The 16,822-nt window shown below is 40.8% G+C and overlaps 2 protein-coding genes across 34 annotated transcripts in view; one reads left to right on the top strand and one right to left on the bottom strand.

The window, feature by feature from the left end:
* SH3D19 (SH3 domain containing 19) overlaps positions 1-16,822 on the top strand; it is a 196,778-nt gene that overhangs the window by 32,394 nt on the left and 147,562 nt on the right. The gene's annotated exons all lie outside the window — the stretch shown is intronic.
* PRSS48 (serine protease 48) lies at positions 168-15,326 on the bottom strand. Its single transcript, XM_001083326.5, has 5 exons — positions 15,141-15,326; positions 12,335-12,497; positions 9,879-10,144; positions 9,001-9,170; positions 168-655 (listed from the first exon to the last, which is right to left on the bottom strand). The coding sequence occupies exons 1-5, from the start codon at positions 15,190-15,192 to the stop codon at positions 266-268; spliced, it is 1,041 nt and encodes a 346-aa protein (XP_001083326.4). The 5' UTR covers positions 15,193-15,326; the 3' UTR covers positions 168-265.

Below are 16,822 nucleotides of genomic sequence, written 5' to 3'. Positions count from 1 at the left end.
GAAATAATAGACTAAAATCCCATGATGCAACCCATGGGCACGAGGTGGACCCTTATTATATTTTCTTGTGTCATCACAGATACTTGCCTGCCTCTGTAGTAGCTATTTAATTTGTGTCTACAAATACTTATTCATAAAGGACATCCTTCCTGCCTTGGAAGACTCATTAGTCAGGGACATAGAATGTACAAAGTGGCAGCTTTATTTCTTAACTCTTCACATTCCAACCCCAAAACTTACAAAATCAAGAACCTTAAAAACAAAATCATTTCAAATTGTGAATAAAGTCATCCAGGGTTACCAGTGGTTCTCCTGTGAGTTCTCTGCCCCTGGGACTAAATCTCCATGTATTCTCTTCCCAGCCCTGTACATAAGCAACAGCTTCAGCTACAGTGCCTACTCTGTGTATAATGTTAGGTCCAAAGGCACAGGAGGGTTGCAGGAGAGCCAGAGAGAGTAGTACAATAGGGAAGAAGAAGCCAGAGAAGTCTAGATTGTTGGCTCTTGAAATAGTGGCATTAATCCATTTTTGGTAGTAGATTACATTGGTGTAGACTCCCGGAAGAGATTTACCACATTCTAATCCCCAGCTTACTACTCCTATCTGGATCCATACACCATCAATGTGACACGACAGAGGCCCTCCAGAATCACCCTAAGGAAGAAATAAAGGTAATGAGCATAGTGTAAAGAGGCATGAAGAAGAGAGTAGTAATAAGGGGTGGAGAATTCTTTAAAACCTGGCCATGAGACCCATGCAGCTGTGGAACTCTACAGGGAGCTAGACTAATCACTGCTTTAGGGAGAGATCACAGGAATTTTAGAATCATAGAATTGAAATTGTCAGGGACCTTAGTGAAATAGATGAGTAATTTCAAAATATTTATCTGTGATAAAAAGAGAAATAAAACTAATGGGATGATTTTTTCACTAAAGATAAATTTATTCAAATGAATGAACTGCCTTAATTTCCTGTTCTTACTGTTCTTTTTTAGTGCTAAGTAATCAGTTCTTACCTAAAATGATAGTGATAGAAGTTGGTAGTAGTCTTCCAGTCTTGTTCTCTTTCTTTTTTATAACAGCTTTACTGTCATATAATTTACATACTACACAATTCAGTGGTTTTTAGTATATTTACAGTGTTGTACAACCATCACCACAACCCATTTTAGGACATTTTTATCACCCTAAAAAGAAACCTCATACCCATTCATAATTACCCCCATTTCTTCCCAGCCCTCCCAGCTGGGCCAACCAGTAGTCCACTCTCTGCCTCTATGGTTTTGCCTATTTTAGACATTTCATATAAATGGAATCATGTAATATGTGGCCTTTTGTGTCTGGCTTGTTTTGGTTAGCACATTCTTTTCAAGGTTTATTCATGTTGTATCAGTACTCCACTCCTTTTTATGGCTGAATAATATTCCGTTGTATGGATGTACCACTTGGTGTTTCTGCATTCATCACCTGATGGACATTGTGATTGCTTCCGTTATTTGGGCTATTATATTATAAATAACGCGTCTATGGCCCAGCATGATGGTTCATGTCTGTAATCCTAGTGTCTTGGGAGGCCAAGGCAGGAGGATCAGGCCAGGCATTTGAGACCAACCTGGGCAACCTAGTGGAACCCTGTCTCTACAAAACAAACAAATAAATAAATAAATAAATAACTGCTGTGGTGGCATATGCCTGTCATCGCAACCACTCGGGAAGCTGAGGCAGAAATATTGCTTGAGCCAAGTTTACAATGAACTATGATCCTGCCACTACATTCCAGCCTGGGTGACAGAGCAAGACCCTGTTTCTAAAATAATAATCATGCTGCTGTGAACACTTTTGTACCAGTTTTTTCTTTGTTTGTTTATTTAGAGACAGGGTCTCCCTGTTTTGCCCAGGCTGGTCTTGAACTCCTGGACTGAAGCGATCCTCCTGCCACAGACTTCTGAGTAGCTGAGATTACAGGTGGAAGCCACTGTGCCCAGCTCATGTGCAAGTTTTTGTATGGACATATTTTTATCTTTCTTGGTCATATTCCTAGGAGTGGAATTTCTGGGTCATATGGTAATTCTATATTTAACCTTTGAGGAACTGCCAAACGGTTTTTCAAAGAGGCTGCACCATTTTATATTACCACCGACAGTGTTTGAAGGCTCCAATTTCTCTACGTTTGCATATCTTTATGACAATTGGACATTTGTATATCTTTAGAAAAATATCTATTCAAATTCTTTGCTCTTTTAAAAATTGTGTTCTTTTTATGATCGAGTTACAAGTGTTCTTTTTTCTAGATACAGATCCCTTACATATATGATTTGCAAATACTTTCTTCCATTTCATAGGCTACCTTTTTACTTTGTTGATGGTGTCCAATGAAGCAGAAGTTTTGAATTTTGAAGAACTCTAATCTTTTTTTGTTGTTGCTTATGCTTTTGATAACATATCTAAGAAAATGTAGCCTAATCAAGGTCACAAAGACCTACCTATATGTTTTTTCCTAAAGGTGCTATAGTTTAGCTCTTATATTTAGGTCATAGATCCATTTTGAGTTAATTTGGTATATGGCGAGGTCAGGGTCCAAGTTCATTCTTTTGCATGTGGATATCTATTTGTCCCAGCATCACTTGTTGAAATGACTATTATTTGTTCATTGAATTGATTCAATACCAATGTTTAAAATTAATTGACCATAAGTATAAGGGTTTATTTCTATACACTCAATCCTATTTCATCGATCTATATATGTCTCTCTTTATGCTAATACCTCACTGTCTTGATTACTGTTAGTTTTGAAATATGAAAAATGTGAGTCCTTCAACTTGTTTCTTGTTTTTCAAGATTGTTTCACGCCCCTTGAATTTCCATATGCATCTTAGGATCAGCTTGCCAGTTTCTGCAAAGAAACCAGCTGGGTTTTCATAGGGATTACATTGAATCTGTAGATCCATTTGGATAATACTGCAATTTAAACAATATTAACTTTATTCCTCTTTTACTTTTTTTTTTTTTTTTTTTTTGAGACGGAGTCTTGCTCTGTCGCCCAGGCTGGAGTGCAGTGGCCAGATCTCAGCTCACTGCAAGTTCCACCCACCGGGTTCACACTATTCTCCTGCCTCAGCCTCCCGAGTAGCTGGGACTACAGGCGCCCGCCACCTCACCCGGCTAGTTTTTTTGTATTTTTTAGTAGAGACGGGGTTTCACCGTGTTAGCCAGGATGGTCTCGATCTCCTGACCTCGTGATCCGTCCATCTCGGCCTCCCAAAGTGCTGGGATTACAGGCTTGAGCCACCGCGCCTGGCCTCTTTTACTCTGTTTAAAACTATTATAAATGGAATAATGTTTTCTTACATGTTTCCTTAGATTATTCATTGCAACTACATAGAAATACAGTTGCCTTTTTTTTTTTTTTTTTTTTTTGAGACACAGTCTCGCTTTGTTGCCCTGCCCAGGCTGGAGTGCAGTGGAGAGATCTCAGCTCACTGCAACCTCTACCTCCCGGGTTCAGGTGTTTCTCCTGCCTCAGTCTCATGAGTAGCTGGGATTACAGGCACCCCGCCACCACGCCCAGCAAGTTTTTGTAATTTTAGTAGAGTCAGGGTTTCACCATGTTTGTCAGGCTGGTCTCAAACTCCTGAACTCAAGCAATCCACCTGCCTTGGCCTCCCAAAGTGCTGGGATTACAGGTATGAGCCACCACACCCAGCCTACAGTTGCTTTTTGTATATTGTCCCTATATCCTTCAGTTTTGATGAATGTGTTTATTAGTTCTAATTTTTGGGAGGTGGCATTCCTTTAGATTTTCTATTTATAAAATCATGTCATCTTTGAATAGAGATAGTTTTACTCCTTCTTTGCAATCTGGATGTCTTTTTTTTGTCTCTTGCTTAATTCTGGCTGGAACCTCCAGTACAATGTTGAATAGAAATGGCAAGAGTAGACATTCTTGTCTTTTTCCTGACCTTATGGCAAAAGCATTTAGGTTTTTACCACAAAGTATTTTAGCTGGGGTTTTTTTGTAGTTGCACTTGATCGAGTAGAAAAACTGCACTCATCTCATTGTTGAGTGTTTTTTTGTTTGTTTTGTTTTTTAACGTGAAGGGTTGTTGGATTTTTATCAAATGTTTTTTCCGTATTTATTGACATGACCATATGTTTTTGCTCTTTATTCTAAGAACATGGTATATTAACATTAATTGATTTCTGGATTTTAAACCAACCTAAGTTTCCTGGGATAAATCCCAGTTGTTTATGGTATATCCTTTTTATTTTTATTTTTTTGAAAAATAAAAAAAGAGAGAAATAGGGTCTCACTTTGTCTCCCAGGCTAGAATGTGGTGGCACAAACACTGCTCACTGTGGCCTCGACTTCCCAGTCTCAAGTGATCATCCCACCACAGCCTACCAAGTAGCTGGGACTGCAGGTGTATGCCACTACACCTGGCTAATTTTTAAAAATCTTTGGTAGAAACGAGGTCTCACTGTGTTGCTCAGGCTAGTCTTGAACTCCTGACCTCAAGTGATCCTCCCGTCTTGGCCTCTCAAAGTGCTGGATTACAAGGCTTGAGTCACCACATCCTAAAAAGAATCCACATACCCATTTGTAATTACCCGCAGTTGGATTTTGAGGTCAGCCAACTTGACTTCCTGTTGAAACAGGAAATTGGCATTCAGGTATATATAATCCTTTTAATATGTTGTTGGATTTGGTTCATTGAGGATTTTTGCACCTCTATTCATAAGAGATACTGGTCTATAGCTTCCTTGTGATGCCTTTATCAGGTTTTGGTCTCGGTAATACTGATCACAGAACGAGTTGGGAAGTGTTCCTTTTTTTTCTTTCTTTTTTTTTTTTTTTGTGGAGACAGAGTCTTGTTCTGTCACCCAGGCTGGAGTGCAGTGGCATGATCTTGGCTTACTGCAACATCTGCCTCCCAGGTTCAAGTGATTCTCCTGCCTTAGCTTCCTGAGTAGCTGGGATTACAGGCATGCGCCACCACACCTGGCTAATTTTTGTATTTTTAATAGAGATGAGGTTTTACCATGTAGGCCAGGCTGGTCTCAAACTTTTGACCTCAGGTGATCCGCCCACCTCAGCCTCCCAAAGTGCTGGGATTACAGGTGTGAGCCACTGTGCCCAGTTCCTTCTTTTATTTTTCAAAAGAACTTGTGTAGAATTGGTATTAATTGTTATTATTATTTTTTAAAATTTATTTATTTGTTTTTTTTGAGACAGAATCTCACTCTGTCACCCAGGCTGGAGTGCAGTGGCGTGACCTCGGCTCACTGCAACCTCTGCCTTCCAGATTCAAGCAGTTCTCATGCTTCAGTCTCCCGAGTAGCTGGGAATACAAGCACATGCCAGCATGCCCGGCTAGTTTTTGTATTTTTTGTAGAGACGGGTTATGCCATGTTTGCTAGGCTCGTCTCGAACTCCTGGCCTGAAGTGACCTGCCCGCCTTGGCTTCCTAAAGTGCTGGGATTACAGGTATGAGCCACTGCATGTGGCCAGAATTGGTATTAATTCTTTAAATGTTTGGTAGAATTTATCTACCTGGACCTGGTCTTTTATTTGTTGGTAGCTTTTTTTGTTTGTTTTTTTGTTTTCAATCACAAATGCAGTCTCTTTACTTTTTATTAGGTTTATTCAGACCATCTGTTTCTTTTTAGGTAAATTATGGTAGTTTATGTGTTTCTAGGAATTTGTCCATATCATCTTAGTTATCTAATTTTTTGGCATACTGTTATTCATAGTAGTGTCTTACAAATTATTTTTATTTCTGTAAGGTTAGTAGTAATGTCCCAGTTTTATTCTTTAGTAATTTGAGTCTTTTTTTTTTCTTGCTCAGTTTAGCTAAAGTTTTTTTCAATTTTATTGATCTTTTTAAAAACCATCTTTTGCTTTTGTTTATTTTCTGTATTGTATTTCTGTTCTCTATTTCAGTAATTTCCACTATATCCCTTATTTCCTTCTTTGTATTTTCTTTAGGTTTAGTTTTTTTATTTCCCTCCCCCCCTCCCTGCCCCTTTAAGACAGGGTCTCACTGTGTCACCCAGCCTGGAGCACAGTGGTGCAAATATAGCTCACTGCAGCCTTGAACTCCTGGGCTCTAATGATCCTCCCAAGTAGCTGGGACTACAAGTGTACCACCATGCCTGGCTTTTTTTTTTTTTTTTTTTTTTTTTTTTTTTTTTTTTTTTGTGGAGACAGGGTCTTACTATATTGCCCAGGCTGGTCTCGAACTCCTGGGCTGAAAAAAAAATCTCCCACCTTATCCTCCCAGAGTGCTGTGATTACAGGTATGAGCTATCACACCCAGGCTTTTAAAATTTTATTTATGTATTTATTTTTTTAAGAGACAGAGCCACAGAGTCTTGCTATGTTGTCCAGGCTGGAGTGCAGTGGTGTGATCATAGCTCACTACATATGTGAACTTTTGGTCTCAAGGGATCCTCCTGCCCCAGACTCCTAAGTAGCTGGGACTACAGGCTTGTGCGACCAAACCCAGCTAATTTTTTTAATTTTTAATTTTTAGTAGAGACAAGGTCTCACTATGTTGCCCAGGCTGATCTTGAACTTCTTTTTCCAGTGTCTTATATGGAAGATTAGGTTACTGACTTGAGATTTATTGTTTAATGTAGGCATTTACATGTATAAATGTTTCTCTAAGCACTGCTGTAGCTGTATCCATAGGATTTGGTATGTTGTTTCTTTATTTTTATTCATCTCAAAATATTTCTTAATTTTTTTGTATGATTCTTTTTTTCTTTGACTCATTGGTTATTTAGCAGTGTGTCACCTTCCACATACTTGTGAATTTCCATATTTCTCTCTTACTTATTTCTAATTTCATTCCATTGTGATTAGAAAATATACTTTGTATAATTTTAATCCTTCCAACTTTATTGAGGCTTGTTTTACAGCTTAGCATATGGTTTATTCTGGAGAATGTTCCACGGGCACTTAAGAAGAAAGTATATTCTGCGCTTCTTAGGACTCTTTCTGTTTTTAAAATTTCTTATGGGAGTGACTTGTCTCTGACAAACTGCTTCGGATAACAGTTATAAATTGTGGACAGCATATAAAAGGCTACTCTCTGAAGGCAGTGAAGAGTGGCTGATAGGCAGAAACTAGAGTCAATCCTTGGAAGAAAAGGATGACATTCTTTTTTTAAAAAAATGATTTTTCCCTTAAAGCAGGCCCCAGTTATTATCATGCATAGTAACTGGAACTTAGACAGAAACCCACAGTCTTACTGACTTGAGGAATCAGAGGATAGAGTTTAAAGTTACCTTAGCAGTCAGAAAATGAAGGGAAATATACCAGAAAAGAGAGAGCCACAGAGAGAGAGAGTCCCAAGTTCTGCATATAAACTCTGCTCAAATTTCTGAATAAACCCTGAACTACACACATGTGTAGGTTAGACTCCAAGCAGCTCAGCTAAGGCTAAAATAACTGCTGATGCCTATCACAGGAGAGATCAAGTTTGGATTTTGAGGTCAGCCAAGTTGACTTCCCGTTGAAACAGGAAATCAACATTCTTTAGAGAAGCATAACAATCTGTACTCCTTACACCATGCTACTGACATTGTCCAGGATATATTCCAAAATGATTAGGTATTAAAATAAACAAACAAAACAACAGGAAAATATTTTCCAAGATAAACTGGAAAATGCTACTTATGAGAAAAAGCAATTGTTGGAGAATATCCCTGAGATAACTCAGATTGATTTTGGAATTAGCAGGAAGGATTTAAAGCAACTGTTATAACTGTGATCAACACATGTATAGGAAAATATTTATAATATACAGATAGGAAATCTTGGCAGAGATCTAGAAAGTATGTGTGGATGAGAGAAGGAGAGAATAAAACCAAATGGTCATTCTACAACTAAAAAATAAAAAATCTGAAATAAAAATTTCACTAGACGGACTTAAAGTAAAATGTAAGTGACAGCAGAAAGAGGCAGTGATCTTCAATATAGATCAATTTAAAAGTATCCAATTTGAAGAACAGAGAGAAAAACATAAAAATAAAATGGACCTGTGTGAAAATACCAAAAGGTATAACTTAACAAGTTTATGGTTTCATCTAGAAGGGGAGGAGAGAGAAATGAGGCAGAATAGTTTTCAAAGAAATCATTACTGAAAAATTTCCAAGTGTTGGTGAAAGGTGTTAAAGAATAGATTTAAAAAACCAAAAACTCAGTGAACCCCAAATAGGATAAATGCAAAGAAAACCACACTTAGTACATCATGTTCAAACTGCTGACAATCAAAGGTAAAGAAAAAAATACTGAAAGCAGCCAGAGCAAAACAACACATTACTCTCAATGGAATGAAGATGCAAATAATGGCTGATTTTTCATTAGTTATGACCAGGAGACAATAGAACGACATCTTTTAGGCATAGAATGAAATGTTCTTACTTGAAAAAATTTAAAAGTTGGCAATTCTGCTTCAACCTCATAATATACTTATGAAAATATACAAGTCTATAAAAGTCCAGCAATCCAAGGAGGAAGGATTGCTTGAGGCCAGGAATTTGGGATCAGCCTGGGCAACATAGTGAAACCTCATCTCTACAGAAAAATGAAAAAAGTATGTGGGCCTGGTGAGGTGTGAGCTTGTAGTCCCAGCTACTCAGGAGGCTGAGGTGGGAGGATGACTGATTGAACCCAGGAGCTGGAGGCTGTAGTAAGCTATGATCATGCCACTGCACTCCAGCCTGGGTGACAGAGCAAGGCTCTGTCTAATTTAAAAAAAAAAAAAAAAAAAGTCCAATGACCAGTGGTTAACATTGGTCTAGATCAATAGTCTTATAGTTGAAGAAATTGATTTCACAGATGCAAGTTAAGTGATTTGTCCAGGGTAACATAAGAGTTATTCTTAGAACCTTCATCTCCTGACCCCCAATCCACTGTTATTTACAGATAGGAAAACCTGGTCCGAATTAAGATCTCATGTTTAAAAGAAAAAATTCTCAAGAGCACGCCCTGACCTTGCAACTATCCTTCGTGTTTTGAGTATCACCAGCACAAATCTTGTCCTCCTTGATGACTGGCTCCAGTGCTGGCAGGAAGATACCGATGGGGTTGTAGAGTTGTTCGCAAGCCTGGCGGTCAATAATGGGTACTTCTGCTTCCTGAAGGGTGGAATGGTAATCACTATCTGTGGAGGAAGACAGGAACAAAAGATTAAAGCAACCTGGAAAAGTGCAGGGGCAGCACTCAGTCATGATGTGCAGAGGTCTCTGAATGGGAATCCAAAAGCAGCTTACAATCCCTTTCCCATCATATTTGCTTATGGTTGGATCTTTTGGTACACTTACATCTAAAACTCAGTAATTCTAAATTATTTCTGCTGCTTTGAGGTTTTTTAAATTGAGTCATTGTTCTAAATAACGAGTACTGCTGACAAATTCTGAATGAGTAAAGGTATGAGTATTCTAAAGGATTCTAAAACTTCTTCCTTTCCTTTTTTTTTTTTTTTTTGCTTCTAGATCAGTTCCTGTCTTGTCTCTACTCCAACCTGGAAAAGAGTTGACACAAAACTTTAAAAACAGTTAAAAAACACTAAACTGTCTCCAAACTTTAAATCAGGCTTGTTAACCTCTGTTTGAGAGAGGTAGTTATTTGTTTAAATTCTTAGTATCTGCTCTTCCAGCTATAGCCAGACTCTGCAAGATGTAAGAGTAAATAACATAAAAATATAAATGTCAAAAAAGATATTTTATTTAAAAACTTTTAGATAATATCATTAGATTGATCTGGTTTTGTTGAAAAATATTTGCCATGGTAAGGATATGCCTAGAATAGGAATGTTCTGGAGTACAAGAGGGTGACATATAAAACAACCCTTCTCTCTGCCCATTCTCACCTGAACTTTCCTTAACTTTTCCCCATCCGGTCACCCAACAAAAGGCTGGAATTGCCAACTGCTTTGTGATATTGGGCAAGCAAATAGGCAGGATGGCAGAAGTGAAGGTGACTTGAGAGGACAGTTTCAACAAGGCAACGTCTGCTGTTGTATCTTGGTGCTTGGGATGGATGACGATTTTGGACACGTAGTACTTCACACTTTTACTTGAATCACCTACTTTAATTGATCCCAGCCACACGGTATATGAAAAAGTAGTCCAGGTCCTATGGAGAAAAGAAAGGAGGCCTGCTTATGGCCTGCAGCTGGGTCAGAACAAGCTGCCTATATGTAGCACTAAGTATCTAGTCAAGAAAGGAGGGTAGCCAACTGAGAATTAACCGTGGTGCTTCCAACCTCAACTAGGGTTGATTTGTCTCCTTCTCTCCTCTCTTTCTCTCTCCCTGTCCTTCCCTGACCACTCTTTCTGTGGTCTCTTCCTAGAGGTTTGTGGCTTGAGTTTTGTCCTGTATTTTCTCTCCAGTTCTCTCATTTACCTCTCCCATTCTCCATGGTTTCAACTATCACCTGTATGCTTAATAGACATTGCTGTTTATTGTCCATACTGATTCCTGTTCTGAGCACTAGACCTTCATTTCTGAATAAAATTTTAAAGTAAAATGTAACCACAGTTAATACATATACACAGTTAAATAGTGTATTTATTTGTATGTAGTTTGATAAGATGTACAAAATAAATAAATAAATAATGAATAACAAGTTATCTGCCCCACCACCCTCAGTTCAAACTATTTAGAGGCAATGACTTTCAACTCTTTTAGCTCTTAGTAATTTTCAAGTGTTTTCAAGAAACCCTGTGTATACCTGTTTCTTGATTTTTCTTTTTCAGTTTTAGAATCCTGAGTTCCTAGTGTGGAAGGTGAGGACTGAGCTTTCTTACACATCGCTTTCTACCCCCCCCGCCCCACTTCCATTCCACCCATCCTACTAGCCAGTGTTATCATAACTTTTTGTTAGATCATTAATGTGTTTGTTCTTGTGACTATGTAAACATTATTCACTACTGGGTCCTATTGGGTGATTACATTTCTTGTAAAACCTTTTGCTTCTCCTGGAGTTGGTAAGTGGGCTCACTTTGGTTTTTTGTTTTTATCTTTATACCCATCACCAGTCTCATTCCCCAGACTCTCTACCAGAAGTGTAAATCTCCTCTCATTTTGTTCAAACTTGTCAGGCATTCTATCAATACTACCTTTTTTTGGAGCCCTCTGCCCTCTTGTTCTAAGCCGGGCTGCGACACAGCCATCATCTTGGCACTTTCTTTATCCTTTATGACTTTCTTAGGGATTCTCTTCTGTGTTTCATTTGCCTTTTGTCTGGATTCTGTGTTTTCCTGTTTTTCCTATTTTCCCCCTTTAGTTTGGTGGAACAGATTCTCCTATGACTTCTTGAGAAAATGTGTATGAGAGGTAACATTTTTGCTGCTTTGTATATTTGAAAATGTTTTACTTCTATCCCACATTTGATTGATAGTTTGCATATGGGTAGAATTCTAAGTTGGAAATAATTTTCTTTTAGCATTTTGAAGTTATTACTCTATTTTTTTTGAGTTTTTTAAAATCTTAATTTTTTTTTTTTTTTAGAGACAGGGTCTCACTCTGTCACCCAGGCTGGAATGTGTGGCGCAATCGTAGCTCACTGCAGCCTTGAACTCCGGGGCTCAAGTGATCCTTCCACCTCAACCTTATGAGTAACTGGGATTACAGGTGCAAGCCACCACACCTGGCTTATTTTATTGGAACTTTCGGTGTTGTTATTGAAGAGTCCTGGAATTTCAATTTCTGTATGTATTAGTTATCAATTGTTGCATAGTTATCATAAAGCTTAGTGGCTTAAAACAACAAAGATTTATCTCATAGTTTTTATGGGTCAGGAATCAGGTGTGACTTAGTTGAGTACCATTGACTCAAGGTCTCTCATGTGGCTGCAATCAAGGTGAGCTGCAGTCATCTTATTGGGGCGATCTGGGTCCAAAGTCACTTATGTTGGTAGGCTTTGGGTCTTCTCACTGTTGACTAGAGATGTGGGTTCCACATGGGCCTCTCCATAGGGACACTGACCACATCACAAGTTGCTTATCTCACAGCAGTGGCTCTTAGAGCTCAGATTGTGTTTATGACCCCAAAAAACTTAGGACAGAAATCTCCTGAGTGGTATTTAGAAGGTGATTTGGCAAAAAATGAGAAAAGTCTTTAATATAGTGCCTGTCTCCAACTTTCCTTTTTCTACTTCTATGCACTGTCTCTAGATGTTCCGGGTTTGATAGTCTGACATGACTTGGGTTTCCTTCCGCCCTACCTATCTTACCACTTCCATTTGTCAGTTGGTTCATCCATGAAGTGTTGCAAATATTCACTGACAACCTGTCTGTGTGCTGGCTGCCAGCTAGAACTCACGGTTGTATGCAGTGTGCTGCTGTCAGTATCCACCTCTCACTGACGAGGGAACCTCCACAGATAAAGTTGTGGTCCAAGTGTAGGCTGACCTGCCAAGGCCAGCGCCCTGCAGCAGCATCCTGGCCACCTACAATGCGGCTTGAGTATACAGGTCGCCCACACACTAGAGAAAGAGAAGAAAGGGAAATGTGGAAACCTAGGAGTCCTTTTTCTCTGGTCCCCACCTTATCATCATTCCCAAACTCCCATCTATTCCTAGGACCTGAACCCTCCCTAGACACCATACTCTATCCTATTCTGGTTCCACACCCAGCAGTCTTGGGCTCAAAATGGAGACCACTCACCTGATTGCAGCTCTTTCTTTTTGGGAAAAGAGCATGAGCAAGACCCTAAGGAAGAAATAGGGTATCGTTAATACATAATAACACATCTAATATCTAGATTCACTGAACAGAGAACCTTCCTTTATATTTAAATTTTCCAGATTGGTGTTAAAGGCCAACATTTTCAAATGGCTTCTACCTATTAGTGGGAACCTTCACAAACATATTTAGCTGCCTTTAGCAGCATACATGAAACACAATTTAACTTAAAATTTATTATTATTTTTTAAACCAGGGATAGTGACTCATGCCTGTAATCCTGGTGCTTTGGGAGGATGAAGTGGGAGAAGTGCTTGAGGCCAGGAGTTTATGACCAGCCTGGGCAACATAGTGAAACCAGGTCTCTAAAAAAAATTGAAAAAAAAAAAGACTTCCACATTTCCCTCTCTCTGCTTTCTCCAGTGTGCTGGTGACCTGTATATTCAAGCCGTGTTGTAGGTGGCCAGGATGCTGCTGCAGGGCGCTGGCCTTGGCAGGTCAGCCTACACTTGGACCACAGCTTTATCTGTGGAGGTTCCCTCATCGATGAGAAGTGGAAACTGACAACAGCACACTGCATACAAGTGTGAGCTCTAGCTGGTATCTAGCACACGACAGGTTCTCAGTGAATATTTGCATGACTACATAAATGAACCAACAGACAAATGAAAGTGGTAAGATTGACTGGGCACCATGGCTTACACCTATAATCCCAGCACTTTGGGAGACTGAGGCGGGTGGATTGCTCAAGTCCAGGAGTTCAAAACCAGCCTGGGCAACATGGCCAAACACCGTCTCTACAAAAAAATATAAAGAAATTAGCCTGGTGTGATGGTGTATGCCTGTAGTCCCAGCTACTTGGGAGGCTGAGACAGGAGGATTGCTTGTGCCCGGGAGGTGGAGGATGCAGTGAGTTGGGATCATGCCACTGCACTCCAGTCTGGGCGAGAGAGCAAGACCCTGTCTGGAAAAAAAAAAAAAGGAAAAAATGGTGGTGAGATAGGCAGGGCAGAAGAAAACCCTAGGTCACATCGGACTCCCAAACTAGGGATGACCAGAGACAGGGCATAGAAGTAGAAAAAGGAATGTTGGAGACAGGTGCTATATTAGAGACTTTTCTTATATTTCGCAAATCACTTCCTAAATACCAGTCAGGGTTTTTTTTCTTTTGTCTTCAGCTCTTTTGGGCCACAAACACAACAGGTGTGGTCGCAAGCCTGTAGTCCCAGCCATTAGGGAGGCTGAGGTGAGAGGATTGCTTGAACCCAGGAATTTGAGGTTGCAGTGGGCTATGATTGTGCCACTGTACTCTAGCCTGGGTGACAGAATGAGATTCTGTCTCTTAAAAATATATATATATATGCTCTGTGAAGATTCAAATTTAACTTGATTCAAAGTCACCATCAGGAATATGAAGTGTGTTAGTTTATAAATACAATGATGCCCTCAGATGCAGTTGAGGTTTGCAAGCTGTTTACTTTTGTGCTATTTGGTTTAACTGAATTGGCATTTTGCAGTATTTGTGTATCTTTCTTCTTTGCCACCTGTTAAGTTTTTTGCTCTCTCGACATACCCTTTTTGTTTTTTGTTTTTTGTGGGGACAGGGTCTTACTCTGTCGCCTAGGCTGGAGTGCAGTGGCGCTATCTTGGCTTACTGCAGCCTCCACTTCCCAGGCTCAAGCACTTCTCCTGCCTCAGCCTCTTGAGTAGCTGGGACTACAGGTGCCTGCCACCACACCCCGCTAATTTTTTTATTTTTTGTAGAGATGGGGGTTTCGACATGTTGCCCAGGCTGGTCTTGAATTCCTGATCTCAGGTGATCTGCCCACCTTGGCCTCCCAAAGGGCTGGGATTACAGGCGTGAGCGACTGTGCCTGGCCAGTATACCCTTCTTATAAATCCCTGTGGACCAGAAAAATAAATGAACAAGCGTATACCTGAAATCGTTGAACTGTGTTTGCTCAAGTGTATACCTGAAATCATTGAACTGTGTTTGCTCTTCCAGTTCCCTCTGCTTGAGATGCTCTTCTCCTGGATCCTCTTAGCTAATTTACTTATCTCCTTCGGTTCTGCTCAAATGACTTCTTAGTGAGGCCTTCTTTACCCTTCTAAAGATTGCAACACTCCTGCCCCTGTACTTCAGATGCTCCTTTCCTTTCATAGTACTTATTACCTTCTAACATGCCTTATAATTTATACATTTAATATGTGCATTGATTAGTCCCACGAAGATAGGGATCCTGTGTGTGTGTGTGTGTGTGTACTGCTATTTCCAATCAGGAGCATTGGAACGGTGCTGGGTATATAGGAGCCTCTCAGGACCTTCTCAGGCCATACTACTCATAAGTAACATCCCATGGGTGAAGTGTCACATTGTTGTATATGATGCCTTCTTGAGTAAAAATCCTCTGCCTCTTCCTTCCCAACCCCACCCTGGCACTCACCTGAGATCCCCAGCAGAAGGAGCAGCCTGAAGGCACAGCCAGTAGGGCCCATGTCTCTGCCCTCAGAGCCAGCGCTTCCTGCTTCCTGGACTCAGGCTCCCAGGAAGAGGCCAGTGGGGAGCCACAGAACTAGTTTCTCCTCCTAAACGGATTCCTCTGCTTCACCTCCTCCTCTCCTTTGGTCTTCACCCTCTGCCAGATCCTGAGGGGACCAGACTTCAGAAGTGCAGCTGCAGGACCCAGGGGAGGAACTGGGGTCTGCGGCGCCCCCTGCTGTCCCGGAGGAACTGGGATCTGCGGTACCCCCTGCTGTCCCCCTGCTGTCTGGGGTTTCTGCCTGTGGTGTTGAGGAGTGGCTGCTTGAGGGCACTGGAAGGAACAGGACCCTGTCTCTAGCAAGGAGATAGAAGGTGGACATGATTCTCTAAAAGCAAGAAATGGAAAAGAGGAAATGAACCCAGTATCTGGTGAATTTTTCTGCATTTTTTTGTTTGTTCGTTTTCATTTCTGTTATAGTGTTAGCTGCACTGCAAGTCAGGTTTCCTGGGAAATAGACTCTAAGACCGAGATTTGTGTGCAGGAAATTTATTTTAGAGTGGTCTCAGGATCAGCACCTCTTGGGTGGGTAGTAGGATTGGTTAGAGGGAGAGTTGAACTGTGATGCATTTGCAACAGAGGCCTCAGCCTATCTCACAAGTTTCTCTGAAGCTGAGGTGGCCCTCAGAGATTTTCTGTTCTGAGCTAAGAAGGATGGGCTCTTAGAAGTCTGCACAATTGGATGCAGGCCACTTCCTAGGAGGGGGCATTACGTTGGGTGAGGTGGCTCTGTTGGCAGTTCTTGGGATAGGACTTATCTGTGAACTGTCAGCAGCCAACACTCCTAGCTGCTAGGGGAATGAATGCTTCAGTTACAAAGGGTGGTCTGGGTGGTACACCACAACATCTGCCTCGGAAATCTTCACTGTGCCTTTTGCTTTCTGTGCCAATTGTTTATAGGGTGCTAAGTCTGTAGAGGCAGAATTCAATGAACTATTAAAACGTTACTGCTGTCTTGCAACTTAAAATATTGAGATGCTTGAAAGAAACATTAAATAGTTTAATAAGCCGGGCGCGGTGGCTCGTACCTGTAATCCCAGCACTTTGGGAGGCCGAGGCGGGTGGATCACCTGAGGTCAGGAGTTTGAGACCATCCTGGCCTGGTGAAATCCCATCTCTACTAAAAATACAAAAGTTAGCTGGGCATGGTGGTGCACGCCTGTAGTCCTAGCTGCTTGGAAGGCTGAGGCAGGAGAATTGCTTGAACCTGGGAGGCGGAGGTTGCAGTGAGCCAAGATGGCGCCACTGCACTCCAGCGTGGTGACAGAGCAAGACTCCATCTCAAAAAAAAAAAAAAGAAAAAATTAAAAGTAAAAAAATAATAACAGTAATAGAGGTGGTTGGGTGTGGTAGCTCACGCCTGTTATCCTAGCACTTTGAAAGGCTGAGCTGGGAGGATCCCTTGAGGCCAGGAGTTTGAGACCAGCCTGGGCAATACCTATGTCTACAGAAATTTAAAAATTAGCCTGTGTGGTGACGTGCACCTGAAGTCCCCAGCCACTTGGGAGGCTGAGGCAGGAGGATCACTTGAACTCAGTAGTTCAAGGCTACATGAGCTATGATTGTACCACTGTGCTCCAGCTTGG

This window comes from Macaca mulatta, chromosome 5, assembly GCF_049350105.2.
Source record: "Macaca mulatta isolate MMU2019108-1 chromosome 5, T2T-MMU8v2.0, whole genome shotgun sequence".
Classification (NCBI taxonomy): Eukaryota; Metazoa; Chordata; class Mammalia; order Primates; family Cercopithecidae; genus Macaca; species Macaca mulatta.
Note: the sequence above shows the minus strand (reverse complement) of the source record. Positions and strands in the feature narration are given on the sequence as shown.